Source organism: Nematostella vectensis, chromosome 12 (genome assembly GCF_932526225.1).
Source record: "Nematostella vectensis chromosome 12, jaNemVect1.1, whole genome shotgun sequence".
Lineage (NCBI taxonomy): Eukaryota > Metazoa > Cnidaria > Anthozoa > Actiniaria > Edwardsiidae > Nematostella > Nematostella vectensis.
Window position 1 is genome coordinate 6320537 of NC_064045.1, and position 13626 is coordinate 6334162.

Here is a 13626-nt window from a genome sequence, read left to right on the forward strand (position 1 = left end):
TGAACAATTTGTGAACTATAAGTGGTTTAGGATGTTATGACAAAAAGATGATAAAAAAGAAAGCACAAATTTTCCGATATTGAGCCTGGAAACGGCTGAGGATGCCATTATTTAGAATGGCAGAATGGTACAATCCATATTCAGGTGAAAGACATCCGTTATTTAGAATGGCAGAATGGTACAATCCATATTCAGGTGAAAGACATCCGTCAATTATTATAGAAAAATGTACATACCGTTTCTAATCCTGGCAGTGACTGTCCAGTTTGTGCTAAGTCCCAGGTTCAGCACCGGTCGGTCGTTGCAGTCCAGGATTTGTAACTTAGGTTGTCTTGCAAAAGGAACGGTCTCGTTCTCGGTGATTGGTCCTTCCATAAAGGAAAGTTTACAAGGCACCGAGAAACTGATGGACGAGCTGTTGGATTCAGCCGCCTCTTGCAGCGCCATCTTCTCAGCGTAAGTCATTCCTCCAGTTATGTTAGTTGGTACTGGAAGAATAACAAGTGGGTAAATTGTTAGTGGGGGAGGGGAGGATAAAAAATGCGAAGGTGTTGCTGGTGGTTAGTAGCGCTTGGTAATAGACGAAGTAGTATGACTATAGATTCGTAAAGATGGCTAAAAGCGATAAATATTTCGGAGTGTTCAAGGCTCCTGTATCTTAATCACTAAAAAAATGTTGATTTGTTAGTACTTAGTTTTATAAAATGCTTATTTTATAAACATCAGAGTCTCAAGTGATATTCCCGTGAAAGATATATTTATAAACATACATATTTGTTATTGGCCTCTGTTTTTTTTAATCATCTTTCTATTCCTCTTAACTTTCCCTTTTTGTAATGTTCTAAAACAATATTGTCAACAGAAAAAGGTGATTTGGTTTGTTGATGTTTGAAGTAATCCTACAAATTCCTGATAAAGCATCTCATCGCATCCCTCTTAAGATCAAAGCGAAAACCGCAAAACACTGAAGTAAGCGCCACAGTTCCGGTAAGACAGACACAATTCCACTTACCTGAGCCGTTAGTAGCGCGTACGCCACCAGTTGGATCTACAGGGGGAGGGACGGGCTCTTTGACATCAACACCAGTAACTACAAGCCCAGTTTTCTCGGCCAGCGCACCACTCTGCACCGCCTCCACTGTTTTGTCTGTCAACGCTTTCAACTCTTCAAACGACGTGGTGTTTGCTGGGAATCATACAGATTAACAGTTTCAAAGATCTGACCATTTACCTTGACCTTTCTGTGACTTTAAGCCCAGTACAACAGTGGTTTGAAAACAAGACGAGAAAACACGCTGTAATGCCTAAGTGCACACTAGTGACATAACGACATAACAACATAGGCGCGCGCACTCTTTGAAGCCCGACATAACGACCTGGACATAATGACATAAAAGAAAAAACATGTTTTTTCATGCTGTATGTTGGGCTTATGTCAAAATGTCGAACCATTCACACTTGAACATATGAACATAAGGGTACACGCGCTTATGTCATTATGTCACTAGTGTGCACCAGGCATAACAGTGCGGGCGCAGCAATGCTTTTTAAAAAGACCATTGCGTGCGTGTGCTATAAGAGGGGGGCGGGGGGCTTATGTTTCTTGTTGCATCAAGGCAACTAATCAAAAAGAGCTGCATTTACAGCAATGCCTGTAGGTCCTCATTTTTGTGCCACTTGCTACCCCGATTTTAGAGATTAGTTATTGCTGCTAGCGATGGTCGTAGCATTCCGCTACATGACTGCAGGCCCCTTAAACCCCGGCAGTAGTAGGCAGCTTTTACCTTTTGTTGTATGATACAGACGATTACATATTTGCTGTTGGCTGCCGGTAGTGATGATAGGGGCAGCGATGGTTACCTCGAAATTTCGAAAGTCTCGCGAATCTCGGCGTTTTTTACGCAAGTCTCGAAGTCTCGTTTATCGCAAATTTAGGGGTCTCGTATTTGTTTTTCTACCACGGTCTCGGAGTATTTTTTAAAGCGATCTTTGAGTCTCTGATTTTGGTAAACGCGATATGTTTTATGTACGGTTTTCCCTTCTTTTTAGAGTCGCGAGTCTTGAGCCTCCTCGCTCTTAACAGAAACTTAGCTACTGTAGCAAGATTGCATTGTAACTCTTACTTATTATTTTTCAACTGATGTTTATGACATACCTCGAACAAGTTATCGGAAAACGAGCTCGGAAAAAAAGCTCGGGCTCAAATGTTAAGAGACCGGAAAAGCTCGGGTTCGGATTCCGAAATTTGACAAAACTTTTGTCAACCGAGTCTCGGGCTCGGATTCTGTAACGCGTGCCTCGTCGCCTCGGCAAGTCTCGGATTTACCCATCGCTACCCCTGATAATAGTGTCGGTTGTGCTAATATTTTCCACCACTTATGTTTTCCAGCCTAACCTGTTGTGTTTGTTGCAGACGATGTCGCGTTAGCTGTTTTGTTGGCTGCTGGCAGCGGGTCTGATATCACGATAATAAAAGTGGTTTCACCAGTTGCTCGGCGGCGGCGACGTTTGCTTGCACTAACCACGTCCATCACCTGGATCATGGATTTATCAATATCAAGCAGAGCTGCGAGGTTATTCACGAGATTCTCCTTGAAGAAATCATCCACGCTGACTGCTTTGAGGCTCAGAGACAACTGAGAACAAGACAATGGAATTGTCATCAGAAATTACTTAGGCGTGGGTGCGCGCCCATCCCCCTTGGTGGCCAAAAAGCAGGATATTTCTTATAAATAATATTAGAACATTGTGATTTTTCCATATTAAACCTATGACTGAGCACCACCCACCCCACCCCACCCCCCATTTCAGCCAACCCTGGGTACGCGCCTGCTACTGGTCTAAAGGCGATGTTCTTCAAACTTGGGCAGCCTCCGTGCTAGTTCTACCTATCGACCAAGCAATCTATAATAATTTACATGACAATCCTTTAGGGGCTAAGTAAACTTTTCAAAAATAAATTTAATATTGCTGTTGTTTGGTCAAGTAAAAGTAATGATTTACATTTAGTTTCCCACTCTATTTACCAATATGTCTTCGACGCTCTTTTGGGTAAAGATGGCAACAGTTAAACTTTTCTAGGTGCATGCCAAAGGGGCAGCAGATATGGGGCACTATTTATACTTTTTTCTGGCGCGTTTAATGTACTTCTTATTTCTTTTTCTTTTTCCCTTCCATCAACACACATGTAGATACGTCCTTTACCTGAATAACGGGTGTGGTCTGAATCTCTACAAACTCCTTTCCCTTTAATAAGAAGTGGAGCATTTTGTAAGAGCGTTCAAAGTAGTTCTCCCCGTTGATCGTATCCGTGAGTTTCGGGAACCAGTAGTCACGTGACTGGCCACTGGGGACAGGTTGTAGGGTCACCGAGTCATCTTCCATCTTAGCGTTCTTAGGTGCGATGTACACACCTCAAATAAAAAATAAAAAAATTATGCTAAAATTGGAAGGGTGTTGGACGACAAACGGAATTTCATACCCTAAAAGAGAGCAAAATCGAGAAAAAATCATTCAACACCCCCTAAGGGATAGGAGTTGGTCGAAATTTTATACCCTAAGTGACGATCACCCCTGTCTATTTTTTTCGGAGAGTGCGAGCCCCGGGGCGTTTAGTAATATGTAAATGAATTACATAAACACGGTAATTGCCTGTCTTAGCGTTAACAAGACAGAATAAGAGATGTTACCTTCTACGTAAACGTCTTTGCGCTGAGGTTCGGTGAAGAACATGGACACGGTAACTGCCTGTTCAGGCTTAGCATTAAGAAGATGAAAGCGCAGCGTCTGAGGCTCGTTGCCAGTCATGTACACCTGGATATTCTTGCCGGCGGCGACGATTCCGTAGAAGGTGGAGATCCGCTCCTGGCATGTGTATCCAAGGCACCATCCGTGATCCATCGGGCCGTTCAAGAGATTCACTGATCCTTCTGAGATGAGGGCAATTGGAGAGAGCCGGCGGGTCTCTGTGTCACGGTCCATACTCTCTAAGGAAAGTTCGAATAACAGCAAAGTTAAAGGAGTATAGAGGCCACAATAGAAGACGATATATTTCTTTTGATTTCTTGTGGAGCTAGCGTGATCATTGGTATGATCACGCTATGTATGATTTGTATGATTGGTTTAGCGTGATCATTGTATCTGTGGCATCCCACAGATACAATTCCCTTATTCTCCGTTGTGCGAGAAATACAAGAAAAAGTATGTTTCCTAAGTTAATATTTGTGACTTTCCAACAACTCTTGTCCATTATATCCCAAAGAATGAGAACTGAATTGCCGCAAGGTGCCCTCTGGGGTATACAGTAATCTCCAGTATTCATCCATAAAGGCTGGCGTCAAAAGGATAGGTAATAAATATTTTGAATTACATAAGTACTGTATAGGTGGTTTTTCATAAATAATTACCCCAAGAGTCTGGTACTCGGTACTTACCTATGATTAACATTATATGGTCGAGTTCTGTACACTGGTATGCGAACCACGTGCTCTTCCATGTGCACGTGCTGCCTCGGATGATGCCCTTCTGGGGGTAAGCCACTGAAGTGTCTATTCTCGAGCCATCAGGGTTGGTCTGTGCAGTCCTTGGGATGCGATAATCACCTTTAGGTGAGAAGGTACAAGAGAGTTAAAATGAATGGGGAGAAAAATACGAAACTAATTGTTGACCTAGTTCTAAGAAATAATGCTGTTCACTTCGAATAAAGAAGGGTTGTCTGCGTTGAGCGTAACAGATTAACCATTTGCAAAAGGCCTAAGAACTTAATATTAGCATTAAAAAAGTGAAAATGCTCATAATAAAATAGACTAAGTGCTCTTTGATACGCATATCCATGGAAGGAAAATGAAAATAAGAATTGAAAATAAAAACAACAAAAAAGCCATAATTGCACTTACCAAACCCAAGGCATTGAAGAATGTCGATCAACCTTATTTGATTATCATTATATGTTACTGTTTATAATTAAAAATACAACGATTTTTTGCATGGAAGCTTCAAAATAACAAACTAGAAATGAAGTCTGATACCTTAACGATATTTGATTGAAAATATATTGGTTACCCGCTTGAATTAGCCGATGGAAATGGATGCTTTGTGTGACTTGGCATTGAGCGGGAGCGAAATGGGGGAGTGGCTTTTAAACAACCAGAGCAAAAACAACAAACCCAAAGCAAGCGTACTTACCAAGTGCCTTAGGACAAGAATAAAGGCAGCTCATAAGCCAAGCCTACACAGGCATTTGGTACTTACCAAGGCCAAACCTTGGATTTCCGTCCCACTCATATTCGGCTTTTGAGATAAGGGTACTGGCTCGGCCGGAGAATGAACCATCGAGGTCTCTGATGAGAAGCTGTCGGCGGGCGTCGCAGTCCATGTCGACGCAATCTGACGGGTTGATCCACTGAGTTGTGGGCGTAATGAAGTATATGATGGATTCTGTATCCACGTTATTGTACGTTATACCTGTGAAATTCGTGAACATGGTTATAGTGAGCAATTAAAGAATAATTATAACCCCCATTATAATCTTTGTCATTATTTATCATTGCCAGTATAATCAAAATAACCATCATTAACTTTGCGTTGTTTTCTAAATCATTGTCAACCCCAATATATAAATTTTATCATTATCATCATCTTTATCAACATCATGATCATCAACAACGTCCCCGGCACCTTTATTATTGTTCTTGTCTTCATCACCTTAACTACCGTCATCATCACCTTAGCTACCGTCATCGTCACCTTAACTACCGTCATCGTCACCTTAACTACCGTAATCATCACCTTAACTATCGTCATCGTCAACTTAGCTACCGTCGTCACCTTAACTATCGTCATCGTCACCTTAACTACCGTCGTCGTCACCTTAACTACCGTCATCGTCACCTTAACTACCGTCATCGTCACCTTAGCTACCGTCATCGTCGCCTTAACTACTGTTATCGTCACCTTTACTTTCGTCATCGTCACCTTAACTACCGTCATCATCACCTTATCTACCGTCATCATCACCTTAGCTACCGTCGTCACCTTATCTACCGTCATCATCACCTTAACTACCGCCATCGTCACCGTAACAATCGTCAGCGTCACCTTAGCTGCCGTCATCGTCACCTTATTACCTACCGTCATCGTCACGTTAATTATCGTCATTATTACTTTACCTATCGTCGTCCTCAACCTTATCGTCGTCGTCACCTTATCGTCAGCGTCACCTTTACTACCGTCATCATTACCTTAGCTACCGTCATCATCACCTTAACTATCGTCATCGTCACTTTATCGTTACGTCACCTTTATCGTTATTACCTTTGGTATCCATCGGATGGGTAATGTCGCCCACCCACAAGTTGGGGACAACGGCAAAGTCGCGCTTGTCACATGACACCGTGAAGTGCTCAAAGGCGACGTTTTGGAATCGCGTATGTCCATATATGGCAGGGTACGACATAGGGCCTTCCCAAGACAAAGTTGGTCCAGCACCCGGACTTGATACGAAGAATCCTATGCTTGTACCGATCTTACCACCTTGAAAAAAATGCGATGTGAAATAGGTGCACTTTTTTTAAAGAACATTTTTAAAAAACATCCAGCCTGAGATTTCACCAAATTTTAAGAACATGCTAAGAACATGCCGAGGCTCAGATGGTAGAAAAAAAAGTTATGTTTTTGTCCTGATTCGTTCTAAAATGCAGAATCAAATAGTGCTCTTAGTAACAACCTTATTATTGCTATTATTGCTATAATTCCCTTTCTAATAATTCATTGGGTATTATATTCTTATACACTAGAACTTAAGAACATCGTTAAGAACATATCCAGCCTTAAAATATCCCAAAAATGAGAACGGCCCAGCCTCAACTGAAAATTAGAGGTCCTTAAAAAAAAAGAGTAAAGCAAACTCTTTGACGTTTCAATGTCAAAACAGTGCTATAGACTTGCAGAACATTTTTATGTCACGCTTCTTGAGGGATCACTACAAGGTACTGTTAAAGTTATCCTTGAGGTGTTAACCCCCCCCCCCCCTAAAAGCTACGTTGTGCGCATTCACCTGACTTTGGCTTCTTTGCACCAAACTTTGTATAAGGTTTGCGTCCTTCTGGAACAATGCTGTTGTCGCTGCACTTATACCCTGGACTTGTTCCTACAAGCGTGCTATCGATCAACTCGTAGAACTTGTCCGCAAAATTATGAGAGACTGCAGGCGGCCCCCAGGTATTGTGCAAGATTCCGTGATCGTTGTCAATCACCATGGTGTTAAGCACTTTAATGCTGCTTCGACCATAGGTGAAAATACCATAGTCAAAGTGTCCCCATGTACAGAACCCTGTGAAAAAAAGGACCGTAGGTGAAAATACCATAGTCAAAGTGTCCCCATGTACAGAACCCTGTGAAAAAAAGGACCGTAGGTGAAAATACCATAGTCAAAGTGTCCCCATGTACAGAACCCTGTGAAAAAAAGGACCGTAGGTGAAAATACCATAGTCAAAGTGTCCCCATGTACAGAACCCTGTGAAAAAATGGAAAGGCCTTGATCGTATAGTAGACTTGCTCCCCGATTTGCCTTGCCAATCAAACTAAAACTGTTTCTTTCCCCAGGCTTGATTGAATAAGCGCGTAATGTAGGCGAAAACGCATCATTCAGAATCAATACCATCTAAAAACTTAATACACAGACGAAGTAGCAAAAAAAAATGAAAATCAACAATTCGAAGATCACATCTATAGGTAACAGCATATTTAAACACCTTACGTTATTTAGATATGTGTTCTTATCAGATAATTATCTACGCAAATAACATACACCTATTTCGAACAAGGTTGCACTTGGAGAATCTGTGTTTAAACCCGCAGTGTTTCATGGGTTGCAAATAAATAAATAAAATAAGCGTAAATAAATAAACCCAGCTTCAGAAAGCTTTAGCAATCTTGTTTATTTACTTCTAAACGTTCACACGGCGTTTAGAGACCAGGATTTATCAATTCATTTATGCGTTACCCATTAACCACTGCGGGTTACGATATATTTTTTAGCGTGTGCAACCTGTTAACTGAAATATTAAGTGCACACATGTATACATAATCTGTTATCCAGCAATATCTTGCAACCCGAAACCTCAAACAGTCAAAGCAGACATAGAATTGAAGAGAAAAAAAAAGAAAAAAATACCTGAAAGCTTAGAGCAGTCATCGCATCCCTCCTCATATCCAATATGAATGCCGTGCCAAGCGCCGTGAACAACATTCCCGTACCAGTCCTGAACATCCGGGGATTCTTCTCTAGTGCACGGCTCTCCGTCCGTCCTGAAACCAAGTCTCTCGCTGCCAGCAACCGTGTTATTAATAAGCGTGTGGAGCTTGCCTTCATGAGTCTCGAAAGCGCCATGCCATATAGCAGCGACCTGAAACAGCCAGTCAAGTGGATTTATTCAGTGATAATTGGACACTTATAATTGTCTTCAGGGGCGGCGGACGGGGGGGAGGGGGGCAGGGTTTATTTTTTTAGATAAACACGCGGTTTTACATGTACCTAAATAGTGTTACAAATGTTCAATCGATTGCTTGATAAAATACGATAGTATACATTCTTTTAATTGTTTGCATCATTTTTATCTGTACTCTATGTCCACCCTAGCATCCCCGTTTCGAAAACTCCGCCCCCACCCCCTCCTCCTCCTTTTGAGACCATTTCGCCGCCCCTGGTCGTGTCAAAATTTTAAAGTGGCATGTTAATCTTTTATTTCACCCGCGCATATACGTGCACTTTTCGTGACTTGAAGAATATGAATTCTAATTTGACATCTTACTGGTTCAATTCGTCCATTGAAGGTCTGCAAAGAGCGAGAATCGACCACTAAGTTTCTAATGGCCTTGCTTTTCTCGCCAGACATTTTAATTCCCGCATCAATCGAGTGATGAACCACATTGTCCTGAATAAGCAGCTTGTTGGTCAAATGGACGCCGATGCCCGTATTGAGCAGGTGATGGAAGGAACAGCCCTTCACAAAACTATCTGGGTAGGTCACATCATCGAGGTTTAGGTACGTCAAAGCGTATCTGAGGGTAGTAATGAGAGAGTCAGAATTTCTATATCATTGACAATAACTGTGGTTATTTTAGTGTAAATACAATTTTTTATTATTATTTTAAGGTTTTGTAGACAGTAATTCAAAACACTAACATACTTATGCGTTATAATGATATGGTTGATAGTTTTGACCGCTGAGACCCCGAGTAAAAAAACATATTCTAGGAAATTGAAAAGACAAACTAACCTTGGATCATCCCAATCATTCCAGCCTTCCTGTCCACAGAGAGAGAACTCCACGTTCTCGATGGCGGCCTTTCCGGCGCGGTCACTATATTTCCCAATTGTCACTCTTGCCCCGTAAGCCTTGCTGCTCACAGAGCCAATCGGATCGTCTGCGCCTTCGATTCTGATATTCCTGGTCAGCAGTCCAACCTCAGCGGCCATTGCGCATGAGCGGCTACCTGATGTCAAAGTGACAGCTTTGCGAGCGTACGTCAAAGTACCGTCTAATGTTAAGGTCATCTTATCGCTGGAAATTGCGGTGATCTTAAAGACTTCGGTTTGACGAGTTTCCACTGTAGTGGAAGCAACCACAATCTCGTCTCCAACAGCCCAATCGACCGCTTTAACGAGGGTGATAGCATTTGCTCCGACATCCGCGGGTGAAGCAAGCTGGGTCCAATACACCTGTTTATCGGGGCCGTGAAGTTTAATGTACCCGAGCACTGTTAAGGATTTTGGACTCGTCTTGGGACCCCCCTCTATCTGAGTAATGTCCATCGAGTGTGACCCTCGAAGTGAGATAACAACTTTGCTATTACATCTCTGATCCGGGAAGCCCACAATAAAGCCACCGTAAACAACTATGTAGGTAGCATTAATGACGATATCAGCACCACATTCAATTTCCAAGACACCGTAAACTATAAGCTTATTCATTGGACGAGGTGACTGCCGAACTACAACCCACTTGGATGCTGCGATCTCGACGTCAGTCTCAGCGGCAGGGAGTTCTCCAGTTGGCCAATCAGAGTTCGTCCACCACAACTGGAAGATGGAGGGGCGACCTTCAGGCAAAGGTGGAAGCGTAGGCTTCACGCAGCCCGGATAAAAACACGCGTACAAGCGCGGACGCACCGTTCGGTCGTTGTAGTTACCGTTAAGGGTGCGAGTGTTACCGTGACCAGACAATATGTACTCGAATACTTTAGTGTCGTCCTTAAAGCACCATGCACCGTGATTAGCATCGACTGGTGGCGTGACATCAGTCATACTTTGAAAAACTCCCGTGGTCTCGAAGTGATCTGGACGCTGATGAAGTTGGTGTGATATTCTTGCATATTCGCTCTCATGTGGCTCGAAGATCTTACCTGTGTATGAGATATTTGTGATTTGTTCACCGCCAACGTAAGACATAAGGTAGTCTTCCTTCATGAGTAAAGACAACTGGTGGCCCAACGGATGAGTGTGGTCTTTTTCGTGGAATGGCACCAGCTCTGTACCATACTGATTTGTCACGCTAAGATACTTGGCTTTCAGAGAGGTAGGCGATACGTTGTTTAGCGCAAACCGTCTGAGGTTTATAGGACCTTCACAGTAACTTCCCGGAACTTCACCATGGCTAACCTCCGCACTGGACGAGCATTTAGACTGGGGGAGGAGACTGTTTGTGGGGACTGCAATTCCACCATCAAAACCGGTCAGTGAGCCATCAAGATCTTCGACGACTGTCTCAAACTTCCATTGGAAATGTGCCTTGCAAGGTGAATCCACCCATTTTAGGTTTACGACTCTGTAAGCAAATCCTCCCCTCTTTTTGAACTCCTTACATTGGGCACAATGTTTAAGCGCCGCACATTTGCACGAAGGCGTGTTAAAGTTTACAAAAGTGACATTTGATATGACGAGGTTGTGTGTCTGAGGGGTGCGGATACCAGCGTCGGTGCAATCAGATCCCTGGCGAAGGCCTGGAGTGTGGCTTGCAATCAGAGAATTACTAATCTTTGGTCCACCCCAGTGGTTATCTTTCATGTCAGCAAATACAAATTCAATGCCAGCAACATCGTTATCCAAAGTATCAAAGCAATCAAACTGGACGGCTCCTACTTCGACTGCTTCGGCCCCACGCATATTATTCCAAGACACGAACTTTTTAAATACTGCTGGTTCATTTTCCTTAGAGTCGCACTTGCCTCCTTTCTTTGGGTGATAAGTTGGAAAGACCCAGAGTCCATAGCGTCCGAAGGAGTGTGCAGTGTTATTATAAAACTCAAGCATTGGAATATTTCTTGGGCAGATATTTTTGTCAAATGACGGCCCCTCGGGGTGCTCAAACATCTGGTACCAAAACCCGAAGTGGCTGCCTCCTGCGGCGGCGTTATGACTTACTGTGTTGTTTGCATTGGTCACCCAGAACGTTGCAGGTGTAATGTCGACGTTAAGACCAGAGGTTGATGGTGTGACGAAGATCCCTAAGTTATAGATAACCACGTTTAGCTCCTCAGCTCCATCTTCCATAAACACGGCGTTACCTTTTATGTCATAGACAACGTTGTGTTCCACGACGGCTTCGTTGACCCCGTGCAAGGTAACGGCGCGATGATGACTGTGGTAGATGGCGCATCCCCGAACATATGATCCCTTGATGCTTCCCATCATGTGGAAGTGAATGGGGTATCTTCCAAGACGGAACAGCTGCCCGACATTCTCAAGCTCAACGTAACTAAACCTTCCTGTTATGTCACCTTCATTGGGGCCGTGAAACATGATTGTCGCACCCATTCCGTCGGTTTCAATCTCAGCGCCAAATTTCCCACGGAAGCAGGTCTGCTTTTTAAATTGTCCTGCCTCGAAGTCATGCGGGCATTCCGGGATAGGATCGTTCCATTCCACGCGCCGAGCACCGATTACACGCACGTTACGAGTAAGAAGGCCGATTTCCGCCCGAGTCTCGATCACACGACCGCCAATTGTCTGCTCAATCGATATATGCCTGTACTTCAAGGGTGGTGTCACCTGTTTAAAAAAAAAGGGATAAATCAATTGTCTGGACAATCATGTAGCTGCTGGACCTTCCTCATCCTAAACCAATGTATCGTATTTTCTGTCTAGTATTTGTATATCGCAGAGGCAAAAATTCCAAGGAGGTCTCTGACCTTGGATGTTTGACCTTGATGTTGTAAAAGAGTCCAATTCTCAATCTTCGGAAAAGCTTTACGTTTCAATTTGGCATGATTAACGTTTCACCAAAAATAAAGGGTTACTCCTCTATCTGCAATAAAAGGTTCCGTAGTTTATGTTTCGTGTTATCATATCTCGAATTAGTTTTAAAACATAAAATATGAAAGTTCACGCTATTTTAATCTTACGTTACTCGGAAATACTTGTTTTAATTCTAATGGTATTCTCTGTGCATATTTTCTCGTTTGAATTCTGAGAACCTTTGGATCCATTTACAATGTTCAAGTGTTGTTCGACGATAGGACACGGGAAGAAAGAACGATGGGAATTGATAATGGCATCTAAAGCACAGCTACCTGAATGGTCTTTCCGCCGTTGCTGACTCCAGTTATCTCAAGTTCTTCATTCTCCTCTTGAGATCTACTTGTTGACGCGATCACGACTTTATCACCGGCCTTCCAAGAGACCGGAAGCTGTAGATGCAGCTCGGAGTCTCCAGCGGCCGCTGTTTGGCTGAGCCGTGTCCACGTGTATTGAACGTGACGTCCGTGAAGATCCAGCGTGCCTTTACGTACCGCTATCACTTTGCAGCCGTACACAGGGAGCTCTGTGCATAGCTGATGGCCGTAAAGCGTAATGGTACCTTCGTGCTGGAAGGGTTCAGCCTCAGTGCCGACCTACGAACCGAAGAAGATTTCTTAATGAAAACCGTATCTCTTTTTTATATTGCAAATGAACATAACAGCAAATGGTTTGCGCTTTAATAAAACCCCCTAGAATGAATAGTCCACTAGTACTTCCCTTTCTTAGAGTTTGTTGTTATATCATGCCGTCATTATGTATACGTGTATTTGGACACGTTTTATTACCTCTTTATTATCGTGGTCAGACTATATTCGCTCGTTAAGATGCGCTATCTTCGTGGCATGTGTAGAAAATGAGACTTTGCAAACAAAGTTATACAAAAACACCAGACACGAGAATAAGGCAAAAGCTAGAGATCCTCTGTTTCGTGATGTGTTTTGTTACCTGCAGTTTCCCGTCGTCTGTTATCAGGATGTACTCGGCGTGTAAGTTAATGTCACGCGAGTCGTCAAACATCACCGTCCCTCCCTGGATCAACAACATCTTTAGAACGGCTGTGTCTATGTCGATCAGCATCGTCTGGCCTTTCTTGATGATTACAAATGCACCTTGTGAGACAGGAAACGGGTAAGAATTAATAAAGTGAAAAATTGGGAGATAAAAGCAAAACCAGCTGGCGGTATCAGCCTTTCACAAAAGTGTTCAAAGTGAAACAATGACACAGGAATGCTATCTAAAACATTGATAAGACTGACAACGATAAATGGCTTCGTTCAAGGCTATATTTTGAATAAGATAACTGGTTTACTGGTTCATTTATTGGTTAG

The 13626-nt window shown here is 42.9% G+C and overlaps 1 protein-coding gene across 3 annotated transcripts in view; it reads right to left on the bottom strand.

Annotated features, from left to right (window-relative positions):
• The window catches only part of LOC5508301 (fibrocystin-L-like), a 45082-nt gene that overhangs the window by 7429 nt on the left and 24027 nt on the right, over positions 1-13626 (bottom strand). For all 3 annotated transcript variants that reach the window (XM_032377074.2, XM_048719370.1, XM_048719371.1), the window contains 14 exons: positions 13244-13407; positions 12571-12891; positions 9279-12049; positions 8811-9060; positions 8174-8405; positions 7055-7330; positions 6313-6531; positions 5251-5463; positions 4434-4601; positions 3690-3986; positions 3205-3413; positions 2396-2636; positions 1013-1186; positions 237-488 (listed from right to left, as the gene is read on the bottom strand). In XM_032377074.2, coding sequence (XP_032232965.2) covers positions 237-488; positions 1013-1186; positions 2396-2636; positions 3205-3413; positions 3690-3986; positions 4434-4601; positions 5251-5463; positions 6313-6531; positions 7055-7330; positions 8174-8405; positions 8811-9060; positions 9279-12049; positions 12571-12891; positions 13244-13407 — 5787 coding nt within the window. The remainder of the gene's footprint in view (positions 1-236; positions 489-1012; positions 1187-2395; positions 2637-3204; positions 3414-3689; positions 3987-4433; positions 4602-5250; positions 5464-6312; positions 6532-7054; positions 7331-8173; positions 8406-8810; positions 9061-9278; positions 12050-12570; positions 12892-13243; positions 13408-13626) is intronic.